Source organism: Peromyscus leucopus, chromosome 6 (genome assembly GCF_004664715.2).
Source record: "Peromyscus leucopus breed LL Stock chromosome 6, UCI_PerLeu_2.1, whole genome shotgun sequence".
NCBI lineage: Eukaryota > Metazoa > Chordata > Mammalia > Rodentia > Cricetidae > Peromyscus > Peromyscus leucopus.
Genome location: NC_051068.1, coordinates 95,330 through 113,464, shown reverse-complemented (window position 1 = coordinate 113,464; position 18,135 = coordinate 95,330). Strand labels below are relative to the sequence as shown.

The following is an 18,135-nucleotide window of genomic DNA, read 5'->3' as shown; positions in this document are numbered from 1 at the left end:
AGCCAAAAATGAAAAACTAAAATTCACTTAATGAATGATTGGTATTCCACCTTTATTGTGTTCAGGAAAAAAGAAACTGCAAATTGAAGTGAAATTATAAAATCAAACTATATGGTTACTAGTGGCAGGAGAAAAGCATTATGAGGCTTATTTCCTTGAAAACATTATCTGTTTTATTATTAACTATGTTAAGTAGCTGGTTTAGAAATGAACATTTGTTTTTTTGGTTTTTTTTTTTTTTGAGTCTACCAGGTTGATCTCAGTCCTCGGGGGAGGCTTTGCCCTGGAGGAGGTGGGAATGGGGAGTGGACTGGGGGGAAGGGGAGGGGGGCAGGAGGGGGAAAACAAGAGAACACGTGGCTGATATGTAGAACTGAATGGTATTGTAAAATTAAAAAAAAAAAGGAAAAAAAAATAAACATTTGAAGCCCTTTAAAATTTCTCTCTCTTTAGGCTTGACACTGAACAATCCCACCTCGCCTTACCATACTATAAGATGTCCGGTTTGTCTCTGTCTGAAGTTTTGGCCCGTGTGGACTGGACAGAAGAGAGTTCACAGAAATATGAGAGAGGATTAATATTTTATATTAATCATTCACTTTATGAAAACCTGGATGAAGAATTAAGTGAAGTGAATATAATTTCCTATACAGTTTCTGTTTTTAACTTTTCATTTTAATAATTTTTTAGTAAATAGTATTTAGAACTTAAGTTCCAAATATTTTCTTCTTTTTTGTACACTAAAAAGAAATCAGTGTGCTCTTTTCTCCTTTAATGATTTTAGGATTATAGCTGGGAAAAGAGTTTAGGGGTCACCTTCTCATATTTCCTCAGTATTCATCATGGAGATGTTATCTGTTGTGGTTGAGAACTTGCCCAATCATAGTGACATCTATTCTTGAAGTGAAGGACAGAACCAGGTCCCTGCCTTCCTTTGCAGTATGATTTTTTTCACAACTCCATTTCACTTATTTTTCAAGTGTCCAAATGTCAAATGAGCCAGTGACCTGTTAAGACATTATTAAAGTTTATTTTTGTATTTTGTATTTTAAGCACAGTTGGAAATTGCAATACTGTCTACTTGGAGATTTCATGGGAAGTAAAATTTCTCTTGAGTTATATTATTGTATATATTTTGAACTAAGTTGTAGTTTTTAAATTGTAGACTTTTAAGTATATAATATTTTCTCCTATGTGATTAAAATTAGAAATGTTGGTCACAAATTGGTATATATTTTTCACTGATTTTTTTTCTTATTGCACCTCTGTAGACAGATCATGCCATCTCATTTCTAGTCTCCCAAATATTCTTATGAACACTGTTTCTCAATCATAACATTATATTGTTTATATACTGGCTTTACATGCATACATTCCTTTTGTTCTGATTATATTCTTCCTATTGGTTAACCTTTTATACTTTGTTCATATTCATCAAAGGAATTAGCAGCAAAAGTGGCTCAGATATTTCATGTGGCTGAGCCGAAGCAACTGCCTCATGTCCTCTGTAGTCCTTCTATGAAGAATATCAGTCCTTTAACTGCCTTGCATTATTTAAAGAATCTGGATACTTGTGAATTTTCACCAGCCTTAGTGACCTTGACCAAGGCAGCAGTGGCCTTGAAAATGGGAGATCTTGACATGTACAGAAATGAAATGAAGAGCCATTCAGAGGTAGAGTACCCTGCCTGGTGCTGAGCACAGTCTGAAAGAGGATTGGAGGTGGTCCCGAGGCATTTGGCTTTCTTCTGGCTTTGTACCTCAGGGCTTCTACTTTTTTTTTTTTAACTTTTTTTTTTTTTTTTTTTTTTTTTTTTTTTTTTTTTTTTCTGAGATAAGGTTTCTCTGTGTAACTGCCCTGGCTGTCCTGGAACATGCTCTGTATACCAGGTTGGGCTTAAACTCAGAGAGCTGCATGCCTCTGCCTCCTGAGTGCTGAGATTAAATGTGTGTGCCACCACCTCCTGGTCTAGCTCATGGTTTCCTAGTAACAGATAACAGACAGTATTAGATGGGAACTAATCTAAGTGGGACTTTAGATCTGGCAAATGGAACAAAAAAATAAGATTGATAAATACCAAAAGTGGCTATTCAAAGATCTTTCATCATCTTAGTGCCACATATATTCAGAATATTATGTTTGATACAGAAGAATATAAAAGCTGTGCCCAGAGTTGGCGATTAGAGTAGGTATAAAAGACAGTGTGTTCCCTGGAAGCATAATAGGATAATGAGTTTTTTCAAGTATAGAAAGAAGGATATTAACTGCAAACCATATGAGTCTAAAGGTGCAAAAATGCTGTCCACTCAGAAAAAAACACAAGTGATACCATGGAGTAGTGGATATTTAAATGGTACACCAAAGGAGGAAACAGAGACCAAAGATGCTATTCATTTAAGGTGGGGGTGAGGGGGTTATTTGTGTGCTTATGTCCCAGGCCTATTATAAACTGCTTTCATGTATTATTTCATTTCATTCTTGTTTAGTGCTGAGGTCAGTGTTGTCATAACTGTTACACACATGAGACCCCTAAGACACAGAGCCGAAATAACTTGTCTGTGATTGCACAGTTGGTCAGCTTGAACAGGCAAGGTTACTTTAGAGCCTGGGCCGCCTTCTTATTGTTGCCTGCTTGGTCAAATGCTCACAGTATAAACAAGTTTTCTAAAACAGGAAAGATTATACCAGGAGACAATTTGCTATGAGAAGTCAGCATTAGGGCATCTGCTTAAAAGAGCAGAGTTCTGAAAATCAGAGTTTTCTTTCCATAATTTTGAGAAGACTTAGGACATATATTCCCAATCTAAAACTCTTTACAAAAATGGAACATCTCTAAATTTAGTTATCTATTAGTAATTTATATAATACAGCTAATGGTATCCTTCTTGGGATAAGAGTTAGTTTTTGTGGCTAAAAAAATAGAAATAAAATGTTAATAACTTTCCCTAAATCATGAATGCATTAGGATGTATTATGAGATGAGTAAAGTTGATTTGTAATATATACTGCATTTTAACATTTCTTTTTTAATCTGAAGATGAAGCTGGTATATGGCTTCATTCTGGAACCTCGGCTGTTAATTCAACAGTGGAAAGGCCAGATTGCTCCTACTGAACTTGCAATTCACTTGAAGGAAACTCAGCCTGGATTGCTTGTGGCTTCAGTCCTGGGCTTACAGAAAAATGGTAAAATTGGAATTGAAGAAGCAGATTCTTTCTTTAAGGTTTGTCCAGTTGAAAATATAACTTTTCTGAACAACCTGATAGAAAACAAAGGAGAGTAGGAACTGAAGTGAATTTTCATTCATTATTGAAAAGACAGACTTCTGTATAATCAGTTTATAATTTAAACATACAGATTAAAAAGAATGTTTCTGCAGAAACTTCATGCACGCAACCTAGAATCTGTTTCTTATTTTTAAAAAATATGTAACTTTGCTCTTGCCATGGCTGTCAAGCCATGACCACATGACCACATAAACTACATGACCACAATGGTGGAGCAATAGCTCTGTTGTCACATCTGGCTCAGCATGTATGTGGGGTACCCTGTTTTCAAGGTGCTGTGTGGAAAAGATGAAGACACAATTCCTCAGCTTTTGGTAGACTTCTGGGAAGCTCAGCTGGTAGCTTGTCTCCCAAACATGGTACTTCAGGAACTCTTCTTCAAGCTTACATCTCAGTACATCTGGAGGTTATCTAAGAGGCAGTGTCCTGATACCATACCATTGAGAACATCAGAGGATTTGGTAAGATAATGAAATAGTACCTTAAATGCATACATTACATGCTGCAATAATCTGTTCTTAGTTGCGTTTTATTTTTAAGAGAGGGAGAGGCAGAGAGAGAGAGAGAGAGAGAGAGAGAGAGAGAGAGAGAGAGAGAGAGAGAGAGAGAGAGAAAGGGGGAGAGAGAGAGAGCGCTGTGCATATGCACAGATGTGCAGATCCTAAAGGTCACTCTCGGGTGTTATTCTCAGGAACTCTGTCCATTTCTTTCGCAACAGGGTCTCTAATTAGCCTGCAGGATATCAGTTAGGCTGTACTAGCTAGCCAAAGAGCCCCAGGTATCTTCTGTTCTGCCTCCTCAACATTGAGTTTACAAATATGTACAGCCATACCTGACATTTTTCTAGGTTCTGGAAATCAAATTCAGGTTTTTATTCTTGTGAGGTAAACACATTACATACTGAGGCTCTCTTTCTAGCCCCTACCTTAATGTTTAATGCATAGAATGTACCTGAAGTTACTCATATCTTATGTATTTTCCCATTCTAAAGAACACCACCTGGGGCTGCTAACATGGCTTATCAGGTAAAGGCTCTTTCTGCCAAGTCTTAGGACCTAAGTTCCATCCCTGAGATTCTCAGTGGAAGGAGAGAACTGAAAGTTGTTTTCTGATCCCTACATGTGCTTCATGGCACACACAAACATAAATAAACGAAAATTTAAAGACTACCGCCTAGAAGCCAGGTGTCATGGCTCATGCCTTTAGTCCTACCACTTGGGAGGCAGAGGCAGGTGAATCTCTGAGTTTCTGGCCAGCCTGGTGTACAAAGGGATTTCCAGGCCAGCCAGGGCTACACATGAGACCCTACCTGTCTCAGATTCTATACCCTCAAAATAAAGAATACTCCTGTTCCCCTTGCAGTGTACAGCATGTGAAGGGCTTTTCTTAGAACACTGCCACAGCTGTACTCGTCAGTGGAGGACTGAGTAAGAAAGGGGCCTCTGAGGAATTTTGGAAGGCCTGAGACCAGGGGCAGTAGCACTGTGCTTCCATCTCCTGTCAGAGCACACTTGGTTTCAGTGTGTTGAAGGCAGCCGTAGCAGTCCTTGTTTCCTATCCTTCTCTGCTTCCCTTTTTCAGCCCGGCTGTCATGACTGTGTGGCTACTGTGCAGTGACTGAAAAGGTCACCACTGTAATTTCTTGGATAAAGGATATCTGTGGGGATCATCCTGAGAACTTACGAGGATGTTTTGCCACCCCCAAAATAATATAAATAAAAATTATTTCCACTCTAACAATTATCTTAATTATTAATTAATTATCTTAAGAACAGTGTTATTCTTTTTTTTCTAGAAAGCATTTCTGTAGAATATTTTTATATTTCAAAATATTAGAAAATGGTTATTGCAGGTTTTTGGTATGGAAGCAATGAAACTGCAGCCTTTTCCAGGGAAATACATTCTAAAAATCTTCCTTTTCCTAGGAGAGTTTGTAACTGAGTCTGAGATGTAGCAGAGGATTAATGAATGGGTGAAGAAATTATTTGTTTGTTTTGCTATTATGTTTGGCTCGTGATGCATTTCTGTAATGTTTCAGATAAATGCCTGCAGTCATTATGGCTTAGTCTATCCATGGGTTCATGTCTTAATATCATCCGATTCCTTAGCTGATAAAAATTACACAGAAGACCTTTTGAAACTACAGGTAAATAAAAATGTCTCTTTTACTCTTTAAATATGTAATATGTTACAATATAATATGCAATTTAAATATGATGCGAATCACATGGCTTGCTAATTTAGAATATAGCTTTTGGTGGCAAAAATCTATAGTTGATCACATTCAGCAGCTTTGGAATCCTGGCTTCTGTTTGTAGCTGCTGCTGGATGGGGCATCTGAGCTGAGAAGCTGGTAAATGGGTAAGCTGTGCAACTGTCCTCATTTTTAGGGTGTGCTTGAAAACAGCTGTGAGAAATAAAAGTGTACAAATATATAGGGATGTTTTGTGAGCATGAATTTTGTTTAATAATGGCTTAACACAATTTAGACTTCTTACCCAAGCCACCACTGCCATCTGTCTTATGAAGACTGTGTCAAAGCAGCAAGTTTATCTGACCCCAGAAGAGAATATTTCAAAAGAATTATGGGACACAATTTATAGTATAGGAATTCATTCTATAACTATTTCTGCATGTGCTGTGGTAGGTCAGGCTGGGCTAAATGTGCATATCTTTTAATATTTTCTTTGGCCTAAAGACGAAATATAATTTTTGCCTTTCTTTTATTCGGTTTACTTGCTGTAGCTGGCCACATATAAAAATTAATATTTCATATTAGGAATTCTGAGTTTACAGATACTCTTGAAAAATGCAGGAATACTGACCACCTGTACCCTTCACTGCTCCCGAGGCCTGTTCTGACAGATGAAAGTAGCTCCTATCTGAGCAGTGCACAGCCTGTCCAGTCTGCACCACCCTCATCTCCATGGCTTCCCATCTGGATGCTGAGGGCATCATTGTATGTTTCCCTAAACCTAAACGGCCTTTATGCATTTTTGTTCTGCTTGATCCCTTTAAGCTTTTGGGTGTGAAATTCCTGATATAAAATTTGGGAATTGGTGTAAATGTGGTTATTATCGATTATAGAGCCTGCTGGTCAGTTGGGGATGGGCTAGAGAAGGAAAGCCAAGAGGCTAGATTGTTAGATTCAGACTCCAGACTGTGTGGCCTACATTCTTCTATTAAAATCACCAGAGTTGGGCATGGTGGTACATGCCTGTAGTCCTAGCACCTAGGGGGTTGAGGCAGAAGGACCATGAATTCAAGTCCAGCCTTAGTTATTTAGTAGTTAACCACACAACAATACATCACCAAAGAAGAGTCTTTCACTGCCTCTTATCTCTAGTATCTGTGTGACACTGAAACTCCTGTGTTGGGTGCTTTATTTGTTCATTTTATAGCTACTGTCTGACGATGAGTTGTAAATGTGGTAGATAGCACTGGGTCTTGTCCTCCCAGAGCACACAGAATAGTGATATAGTTAAAATTGTAATTGTAATATGCTATGAAATTTCTACTGATAAAACTTCAAAACACATTCATAATCACAATCAAACAGTATAATTCAGTGATCATTTAAAATCCCTGTAAGCAACAAAAGATAGTTTTTGTTACTTAATCCATTCAATTAACCTCTATATTTTGATTGAGAAATCGAAGCCAATACTTAAAGTTAGTAATTGAAAAGGATTTGGTGAGTGCTGTCATTTGTTGTGTTTTTGTTTCATTTGTGTTTTTTGTCCTATTTGGTGTTTCTGTAGTAATGTCTTTGTTTGTTTTCTTTATGTGGCTTCTTGTATTTGCCTATCCTCTCTTCAGTCCAAAGTATTGCTTCCAGTATTCTTTGTGGGTCAGGCTTGGTGGGTAATAATTTTTTCACCTATTTATATCACGAAAGGTTTTTCTTTCTCCTTCATTATGGCAGAAAGTTTTGTGGGGTAAAGTAGTCTGGTTTGGCAACTGTGGTATTTTGGAGAACATTGCACCAGGCTCTTTAGGCTTTCAAAGTCCCCATCAGCAATTATTTTTGCCTTTATATGTGACATGTGCTTTTTCTCTTGCAGCTTTCAGTGTCCTCTTTGTTCTGTATATTTAGTGTTTTAATTTGATATTCCATGGGGAATTTCTTTTCTGGTCTTAGTTTGTGTTCTTTGTGCTTCTTATATCTGTATGGTTGTGTCTTTCCTTAGTTTGTTGAAAATCTGTTCTGTGCCATTAACATAGGATTCTTCTCTTATCTATACCTGTGCTTCATAGATTTGGTCTTCTCACAATGCCCTCCAGTTTCTGCACATTCCTTTTACCCCTTTTTGGAAATTTTTATTGCTAAAAAGGAAAATAAACTGATTAAACATTTCTAAATCTTTCCCCTAGTTATTCTTCTTTCTAGATTATCCATAGATCAGTTAATCTCAGTCACTAAGAAAAAGGACCATTGGAGCTTACAAAGGGTTGTTTATTTTTATTTTTATTTTTTGGCTCTCATTTAGAAGTAGGATGTTCAGAATCACCTAAGAGTTTCCAAAATTGTGACTCGCTCCCCATCCCTTGGTGGATTGATATGTTGATCTGTTGTCCTCAGTTACTATAGGGGCATATTTGTATAAAAGTTAGTATAAAATCTACAAGTCCTTGATAGGTTAGAAGGCTATTATTTGAGAGAACACTGTGACTAGTAAATATCTTGCTCTCTGTGTCCTTGCCTGTAAAAGTAGAGAATCAGAAATTTGCCAAATCAGAGCTGAGGCAGAGGGATCTTGGTAGGAGAAAGCAATAAATAGTATGTGCTAAAGGTGGAAAGAATTGATTTCCATTAATTAAAAAAAAAAATGAAGATGTCTAAGAAACCATCCCCAACAGTCTTTTACAGACTAACAGTAATCTTTGGGCCATTTTCAGTCAAGTGATAGAAGTTTTGTTGAGTACTTATCTATTTATTTGAGACAGTATCTCATTCTATAGCCTGGCTGACCTGGAATTCACTGTGTCGCCCACATTGCCACCAAATTCTGGGCTCCTCAAGACTTCATCTCTCAGTGCTGGTTTTATAGGGTATGATGTGATATCTGGATAAGTGTTGTTTTGTGTTTCTTATTATACTGATTTTTAAATTCTTAACAATATAGCTAAAATGAAGCAAAATTTTACAAATAATCAATTTTTTGCTGTTTTGACTAGTTTCATTTCAGCTCTGGTTTGGTATCCATGCTTTTGCCTTTTCCTGCCACACCCATTATCCCATTTAATCAGGGGTCAGTAGAGAAGTAATCTGTGCCTCCTTCTGTGTTGGAAGATACTGTGTGTGGGAAAGTCTCACTTTATTTCATCTTTGCTATCTTACTGCCAGGAAATTATTCAGATAAATTATTTAGCTTGGTAAGAAAAGATACCAACCTTATTTTCTTGGCCAGTCCTTGGTGGAATAAAATATGTGGAATAAAATAATCATGCTGATTAAGAGTGTATAGTGGATGTTCCAGGTCATCCTGTAACTCTGAGAATATGCTGTAGCAAAAGAAGATACAGTGAAAGAAATTAAGCCATAAGTATATCTCTTAATAGGAAAAGGGAAAATTTTGATGGTAGAATAAAAAATGCTATAGAGTTATTCTTAAGAGTAACTAAGCTCACTCCTCTTAATAGTAGACTGGCATTTAATAGAGGGATGTGGAGAAGAAGGGGATGCTGAGATGAAGCCATATATACACAGCCAAGAAGAATGGATAGCTGAATTCAAAAACCATCAACAATTTCCAGAATTTAAAATCCTGAATCATGACAGGACACTAGTGGAATTCAGGTGTTTCTGGTACATGGACTGCTTTCACCCAATGTGAGGTTGAACTGTTGACCTTGTGTACATCCTACTTCACAAATGAGTCTGTCAGATATGCTAAGCCTATAGGCTGAAGATGATGCCCCAACACTGCAGAGAAACCTCAGGTGACTGTCCAGGCAGCTGGCTATTTCTGTCAACTCACAAATTTTTTGGAAGTTGCTTGCATGCACTTCCTGTTTTTATTTTTGTTAGCTAATATTACTTCCTTCTTGGGTCTCTGAGGGAGTTGAAGATTAGTTATTTATAGTTGAAGTTTAATTAGGATAGAAAGTGAATTAGATACATTTTGGACTTACCAAAATAGGATAAATAATGGAATTATTTTCTCTGAATTTGTCAAATACAGATGGACTAGACATTGTTTAGGTATTATTACTTGTATATATTATTTATATTTATTAGTATTTATTACTTGTATATATTATTTATATTTATTAGTATTTATTACTTGTATATATTATTTATAGTTATTGTACTTTTGTATATAGTTTTTCTTATGTTAGTTATAACCTTTTATAAAGTAAAAGTTTATTTTATAAAAAAAAGTTAGTTATAAAGTAAAAACTAGTAAAGTTGCCTAAAAGGAAATACTAGTAAATTTATGAATATTAAAGTAATGCCTATGCCTGTCATTCAGTATGTGGCAGGTGGTATGTACAAATGACTAGGTTCTAAACAGTCACTTTAAAAGGAAAAAATACTATTTATTTGGGGGAGCAGTGAGATCACTGCCATGGTATATGTGTAACTCAGAGGAAAACTTGGGGTACTCACTTCTCCTTCTATCATCTGGTTCCCAGGGAATAAACTCAGTTCATCAAGCTTTGGTGGCATGTTTGCTTACCTGTAGAGCCTTCTCCCCATCCTGCAATCACTTTAAAAATATATTCAATTTTCTTTGTGGTTACTATTCTAGTTTGATCCTGTTGCTGTGACAAACATCATGACCAAAAGCAACTTGGAGAGGAGAGGAGAGGAGAGGAGAGGAGAGGAGAGGAGAGGAGAGGAGAGGAGAGGAGAGGAGAGGAGAAGGAGAAGGGGAGGGGGAGGAGAGGAGGGGAGGGGAGAGGAGAGGAGAGGGTTTATTTGGTTTATACTTCCAGGTCATAGTGCATCACTATGCAGGAGCTCAGCAGGAGCCTGAAGGCAGGACCGCCTGCTGTCCTATGCAGTATTACCTCCAACCAGGATACTCACAGCCAAGGAAGCATAGCAGAAACCATGATGGATTTTGCTCACTAATTTATCCTACACTGTCAATGTTTAGCTGGCTTTCTTATACAGCCCAGGATCGATTGCCTAGGGAATAGTGTTGCTCACAGTGAACTAGAACCTTCCCCATCAATTAACAATAAAGACATTACCTCATAGGCATGTTACAGATCAAACTAATAAAAGCAGTTAATCCATTGAGACTTGTGTGTGGCACAGTGACAGGTGACAGTTAATGCTAAAAAGGACAGTTACACCCCCACCCCTCTACCCCCATACATTTTACATGCTCGTCATTGAAATTTTGGAAAAGACAAGGAAGTGTTAAAAGAAAACAAAACAAACAGGGCTTTGTCCCACCCCGTCATTTGCTGAGCTAATCTCTGCTTCAAACTGCAGTACTCTTCCAGAGATCTTCCTATAAAGTTTTGTACACTGTGTGGATTTTACAACATTGGTCATGCTCTGTGAATAATTTTACCTTAAGACATTTTGGCTCAGTTTGGTCATAATTATTTTCCTCCTTAACTGTCTTTTGGAAATATAATTTTGGCACTTCTATCATGTTCTGTGAAATATGTGTCATAGTTTATTGATCTTGTTCCTTCTTTGCTGGGGGATGTCTTTCTGTACACTGTGAATATATGTTGTTTCCATTGATTAATAAATAAGCTTCTTTGGCCTATGGCAAGGCAGCTTAGAGGTTGCCAGGAAACCCAAGGAGAAAGACAGGAAAGAGAAAGGTGGAGTCTGGAGGGATGCCAGCCTGCTGCCCAATGTACAACATGCTAGCAGAGTGGTAAAGCCATGGAACACGTGGCAAAACACAGATTAATAGAAATGGGTTAATTTAAAATATAAGAGCTAGCTAGCAAGAGGCCTGTCATAGGCCATACGATTTGTAAATAATATTAAGCCTTGAGTGATTATTTTATATGTGGCTGCATGACCAGGGGCCGGGCAGGACCAGAGAAAACTTTTGACTATACTTCTTGTTGGACTTGCAACCACCCATGGTCTTTCAGTGTTATGAATACTCATGCCAAACATTATGCAGCATGAATCTCTGACAACATGTTGGACATATCCTCAGGTTAGAGTCCTAATTAAAGACGATTGCTTTGTATTAAACAGATTTCTTTAAATGAGAGCTGAATTTAAGATTATTTAATTCTTCAGTACAAGTATTTCAGGGCCAAATTCATGTTCTCTAAAGTTGCATTTTCTTTCCGTTTTTGGCAAAGTGTGATTTTGTCATTTTGAAAAATTATGCTATACATTGTGTTTTAATTTCGGATGCTCCATTCCATAATATTTCACTTTTCTGTTCATAGTCTCTCATATGTGGCCCTTCATTTGACGTAGCTTCCATTATTCCACTTCTGGAGCCACTCTCAGAAGACACTGTTGCCGGCCTCAGTGCTCATGTTCTATGTCGTACACGATTACAAGAGTATGAACAGTGCATAGACACATTACTAGAGAGATGTCCGGAGGCAGTCATTGCATATGCTAATCAGGAACTGAAAGAAGAACACTGGGTATGCATTTCAGATTGTTCTTCTAGTCTTGATCACTGGTGATAAGATTTGGTAATTTTGTTGGTTTATCAGCAGAATGGGGACTATTTATGTTAGTCTAGCTTTACAGGGCTGTGTGACCAAAGAACATGTATGTTTAATGTTAGACATTTTGAGTACTTTTAGATGCTATTAAAATGCATGGGGATGATATATCTCATTTTTAAAGGGCCCTTGTTTTCAGATGAGATCTGTGATTACTTGAAGATCTGAGTAATATATGTGTGGTGGAGGAAATACCTTCCCTGTATTTGGTCTTTGATTTAGCAATTACAAGAGTTAGATTTAGCATTTCTTTTTTCTTTTCTTCTTGCCAACCAAGATAAAGGAACATATCTCTGTTTCTCCTTGAAAATAAACGTGTACAAGAACCTCAAGTTTCGAGCCTTCCCTTCTGTTTGAGGTTCCCTTCGGCAGAAACCTAGCTGCTGATAAAACGTTTTTTGGAGCAGAGGTGATGGATGCCTTAGCCAAAGCATACATTTTTCTGTTTGCTATCTCCTGCACGGCCTTCTTACTCTCATTAGAAATCTGAGGATAAATCTCATTGGCTACGATACTGCCAGCACTCGGAAGGCAGAGCCAGGTGGATCTCTGTGAGTTCGAGGCCAGCCTGGGCTACCAAGTGAGTTCCAGAAAAGGCGCAAAGCTACACAGAGAAACCCTGTCTCGAAAAAAAAAAAAAAAAAAGAAAAGAAATCTGAGGATAAGATGCATCAAACTACAATGTATCCATTTTTCCTAAGATAGATTCTGTGGTGGAAAAAACTGCTGCCTGAACTTTGTCAGAAAGTCAAGCGTGGTGGAGAGAAACATCAACTTTATCTGTCATCGTTAAAAGGTAAAATTCTCTTTTTTGGATGATTGTTAATTTCACTCTCAGTTTTAAGTTGGACAAGTTCTTGATTTCTCTGGTGTTGTTTGTCTTCATGATGTCAAGTGAGGTGCAGAAGTTATAGACGTCATCTGGAGTCTTTTCAGCTGTCATGTTGCCTGCCCCCTCTTACTTGATTCTCATCCAGCATCTGTATTCACAGAGCTGATGTTCTTAGAAGTTAGTATTTCCAGACTCTTAGCAGATTATTGCCATGGAAACTGTCATAATTCTAATATTTAAAAAATTATGAAAGTTTAGAGCACTCTAGCTTTTTAAATTACTTCATATAGGAAATTAACGTTAGTAAACATAATTGTAAGTATTGAAGAACAATAAGTTCTTCAAGGACTTACATCTTGAACATGTAAATTCCAGTTTTATGCAGTTTTGGAATTATTTGTGTTTTTGTAATTCATAAACTGTTAGAATACGGAGTGCTCTGGTGATTTTCAGTTTTAGACCACAGTAGCTGAAGGGCTGGCATAGTTTTATTCATTTTTGTGGTACACTCCTTATCAACATTGAGCTCCTGTAGGGAAGACCTGTGCCTGTTTATTGATGGGGTCTCATTTGTTTGAGATCTTTCTGTTGGCAGCTGCAGCACACTAAGAAGAACTCAGGAGTAGAGTCTTAGGAATTGGAACTGTGTTCTGGGTCTGCCACTACAATCCAGTTTTTTTTAGTATTGTCAGATTAATGAGAAGTTCTTAGATGACTCTGAGTAAACTTATAAGAAGATCAGGTTGAAGATGGTGGACAGGGAACTACACGACACATTTAGGAACCTGAAGATTTCTTATCTTTCTACTCGAACCTGTCACATTGCTTTGGAAAACTATCTGTGTTGGGAAGGCTTTCTCCCCATCCTACTAAGGATGTTAGTCAGTATCGTTGGCTTCTGCCTGTAGCACCACCACCCTAGCTATAACAAATACAAATATCTCCAGATGTTGCCAGTTGTCACCAAGGACAGAATTATCTTAGTTGAGAACCAGTTCATTAATGCAGAGGTATTGAAATGAGGGTGAATAGGTGGATATTTAAGGAAGAATTTGTTACTATTTTGAAGTAATGAGCTATCATTTTTAAAATTATTTTTATTTTATTATTTTATTTATGTATTTTAAGTGTTTTGTCTGAGTATATCATGTGTATGTCTGCTGCTCTCAGAGACCAATAAAAGTGTATCAGATCCCCTGGACCAGGAGTTACAAACAGTTGGGAGTTACCATGTGGGTACTGAGAACCAAGCCCAGGTCCTCTATAAGATCAGACAGCAGCACTTATAACCACCGAGCCATTTCTCCAGCTCACCACTTTCATTTTTTTAAAAAATCTAGCATTGTGATATATTGCAAAAATAAAGTTGTAAAAGTCATTTAAAATCTTAACAGTGGAGTTAACTATTAACAGCACACATTTTTACATTTATTTATTCATTTATTTATTTATTTATTTAATTCATTGTGTGTGTTCATACATATATGCATGTGTTATGATGCACATGTGGTGGCCAGAAAAGAACTTTGCAGTTGGTTCTCTCTTTCTACTTTTTTTTTTGGTTCTGGGGATTGAGCTCAGGTCATCAAGTTTGTGTGGCACATACCTTTACCGGCTGAGATATCTCACTACACCCTTCTGTCCCCTATTTTAATCTTTTCTTATCTTCAGTTTCTCCAACTGAACCTCAAATCATAGCTATTAATATATTCTCTTTAGAATGAGGCCTAGATTAAATAAATACAAATTTTAAGGGATTCAGGAAGGAAAGCAAATGAGAGGTTTGGAGGAGCTTTTAACATACTGTACAGATTTAAGATATTGACTTTATTTCTTAGAGTTATCGTTTATATTAGGGCCTTCTAGTGGGAGAAGAGAATTGAACAGTGGTGGTAATTTTACTGACTTTGTAATTGCTCAGTACTTACCTCAAGTAAAAGTTCTTGTATCCAGGCTACTACTTATAGGCTCCACATTTAGGTAAGTAAGTGTGTTTGATAGGAAAACATTAATAATATATGTGCTTCATATGAATTTTGCAAACTAGTTAGTGGTTGCTGTTTATTAAGATCATCGTATATGTTAGAAAAGTATCCTATTGTAATTCTCAGAGAGCTATGAAAGCTAGAAATTGGTAGCAAGGATATTGTAGATGAGGAAACCCACTTGGAAGACTCAGTAATTTTTTGCAAGTTTTATTTTTATTATTTTAAATCATGTAGTTTTGTGTGTGTCTGCACGTGTATGTATGCACATGAGTGTAGGTGACTTCAGACTATGTGGATGTGTGTGTGTTCGCATGTGGGTGTGTGCACATGAGTGCAGGTGACCTCAGAAGGGGTATGTGTGTGTGTGTGTGTGTGTGTGTGTGTGTGTGTGTGTGTGTTTATGTATGTGTGCACATGGTGACTTCAAATACCAGAGGTGTCAAATCTGGAACTGGAGTTACAGGATGTTGTGATACCTGACATGGGTGCTGGCAACCCAAACTAAGGTCCTCTGGAAGAGCAGCTCTTAGCCGCTGAATCATAGTTCAAGCCCCAAGTACCATTCTTAAAGTCATACAGCATGTAGGTTGAAGAGTATCCATCCATTCTCAGATGTATCTGATTGGAAAGGTAAAAGTCCTTCCCCTGTGTCACTTCTGCAGACTTCTTTAACTTTCTAGTGACGGGGCAGGCCCATCCCATTGTGTGAAGGATGATTTAGATTGACAGATGAGTGAGTGGGTTGTACAGTAGCCCTGCAAATGGGTAAGGAGCATACAGGAGATGATGCTGGAGTATGGGTAAAAATGGAAGAAAACAGTGTTTTCCCAGGAACACTATTCATTCTTAGGAGAACAAGGTCTTGAAGACATTCTTGTTATTTATTCATTTTTGTGGAGTGAGGGAATGTGTGCATCTATGTGTACATGTCAGAGGTCAGTTTTGGTCATCGTTCCTCAAGAGCCTTGAGCTTTTTTTTTGAGACAGGGTTTCTCACTGGAACCTGAGGCTAACCAATCAGGCTGAGCTGGCTGGCCAGTGAGCTGCAGGGATCTGCCTATCTTTGACTTCCTAGGTTTAGGATTGTAGGCATGCAACAATACCTGGTTTTCTTTTACCTGGGTACTGGGGATTGAATTTAAGTCCTCAGGCTTGCGTGACAAGCACTATACCAACTGAGCTATCTACTCAGCTCTCTGAAGTCTTTGTTAGTAGGGTAGGGTAGCACCAACTAAGAATAGAAACAAAATTTGCATAATTATCTTTTTGAAAATGTTTGACAACCCCCTCTCCCTGCCTGCACATGCTCTTTTATTGGTACTGAGGTGAATCCAGGAAATTGTATACACTAGGCAAGGGCTCTATAGCTGAATGTATCCCCAACCCCATTAAATTCCTTAATATTGAAAATGTTTACTAGAGTACTTTACTATTTAGAAGAAAAGATATGTGGTCATGACAAGATTTATGCTTATTAACAGCATGAAAAGCTCATAGAGAGGAACCTATTTAGGAAAATGTTTTCTGGTAGATAATGGTATTCACATCCTAGCAAACAATCTTTGTACAGTAGCAGCATTCCTAACATTAAAGTAGCAACTACGTGATTATATTTTTCATTAGAAAATGGTAGGAAAGCCGGGCGTGGTGGCACACGCCTTTAATCCCAGCACTCGGGAGGCAGAGCCAGGCGGATCTCTGTGAGTTCGAGGCCAGCCTGGGCTACCAAGTGAGCTCCAGGAAAGGCGCAAAGCTACGCAGAGAAACCCTGTCTCGAAAAAACCAAAAAAAAAAAAAAAGAAAATGGTAGGAAATGATTAAAAGGCAATGTAGCAATCCACCAGTGAATTAGTAACTCATTCCAGGGGCTAACTGCATAAAATTTGAAGGACTATAGAAGGATAAATTAAGAAGTATGAACTTATGTTATGTGGATTAAAGAGTTTTATTTATAATTCTAGCATTTTGTTACTTGAAGGAACTTTGAATCATTAAGAGCAAATTTGTAAAAAATAGATTTGTAGTTGTAACTCATGCATTCTTCTTTTCCACAAACAGAAGCCTTGTCAGTTACTGCTATGGGATTGGACCTGAAGGATTTCTTGAATGTTCTCCCAGAAGATGGTGCTGCAGCATTTTTCCTGCCCTACCTCCTTTTTTGCAGTAGGAAGAAATCACTGACTTGAACTTATCCTCTGCAACGCATAAGCAACTGCACTTTAAATGTTCAGTCCCAGATAAAATGAGCCCAAAGGGTTCTGTGTTAATGTGTATTGCAGCTGCTTTATGGTGCTTGTCTACCTTACCATGTAATGATGGCTGTTCGCTTAATCTATAACCTGAACACATTTATTATTCAGAATGTAAAAAACAAACAAAGAAAGAAAAACCTTCAAGATGTAAGATCTCTTCACATGTATTTCCTTTTATGTATTTATTTTTTATTTTTTTTTACTGTCTATCCTATGTGGGCCTGGAACTCATTATGAATCTTGTGCTGACCTCAATCTATGTAAACCTCCCAAGCCTTATAGGTGTGAAGTATTATGCAGGTATTTTCAAAACTGGACACAGACTTCTTTTGTGAGAAATATCATGGATTCAGTTCTGGGGGCATGACAGTCCTATCCACCCCAGAGTCATTGGAATTTCTCTGTCATTGCAAGTATGTACAAATGCCCCTCTTGTTGGTCAAACAATATCTTCATTGTTACAGAATTTTCTATTTGGGTTACTATTTTGTTTTTTCATATAAGTATGAGAAAGATGTAAAGTTTCTCTCCAGTGAAAGACTGAATACTTAGCTTTTGAGCTACTTTTGAAACTCATGGTGTACTTCTCTCAGAATTAGATGAATGTACTCATCTGGCTGTTAACATGACTTGTTGAGTTCACATATTTTCAGCCAAAGTCTTATTTCTATTCTTTATATGTATATACTCTTAGTCTTTCAAACACAGTATATGAGAAAATTAAAAAAAAAACAAACTATCATATCTGTCTTTTTAATAACTTGTTGGTTGGTTGGTTGGTTGGTTGGTTGGTTGGTTGGTTGATTGGTTTTTTGAGACAAGGTTTTACTGTATAACAGCCTTGGCTATTCTGGAACTAGCTGTATAGACCAGGCTGACCTCTAACTCACAGAGATCCACCTGCCTCTGCCTCCTGAGTGCTGGCATTAGACTTGTTTGGTGTGTTTCAAAGATGTTATTTTTTGTATGTGTATGTGTGTATGTATGTGTACTGTGTGCATCTAGGTACCCAAAGAGGCCAGAGGATGGCATTGTGTCCTATAGAACTGGAGCCACTTATTGTGGGTGCTGGGACCTGAACCTGGGTCTGCTATAAGAG

The 18,135-nt window shown here is 37.6% G+C and overlaps 1 protein-coding gene across 7 annotated transcripts in view; it reads left to right on the top strand.

Moving 5' to 3' along the window:
- Positions 1-17,778, top strand: part of Hps3 (HPS3 biogenesis of lysosomal organelles complex 2 subunit 1) — a 49,858-nt gene extending 32,080 nt beyond the window's left edge. The window contains exons 10-17 of one of the 7 annotated variants that reach the window (XR_003733563.2): positions 454-631; positions 1,441-1,674; positions 3,039-3,224; positions 3,561-3,749; positions 5,327-5,434; positions 11,674-11,880; positions 12,666-12,760; positions 16,843-17,778. Coding sequence is in view for 3 of the 7 variants with exons in the window: in XM_028860896.2 (XP_028716729.1) it covers positions 454-631; positions 1,441-1,674; positions 3,039-3,224; positions 3,561-3,749; positions 5,327-5,434; positions 11,674-11,880; positions 12,670-12,760; positions 16,843-16,970 (1,321 nt within the window). In the remaining 4 variants the exon portion in view is untranslated. Of the gene's footprint in view, positions 1-453; positions 632-1,440; positions 1,675-3,038; positions 3,225-3,560; positions 3,750-5,326; positions 5,435-5,606; positions 8,973-11,673; positions 11,881-12,241; positions 12,548-12,665; positions 12,761-16,842 lie in introns of those variants that run through there. The other 6 variants (XM_028860896.2, XR_005091716.1, XR_005091717.1 and 3 more) reach the window with 6 other exon arrangements.
- Positions 17,779-18,135: the final 357 nt, after the last annotated feature.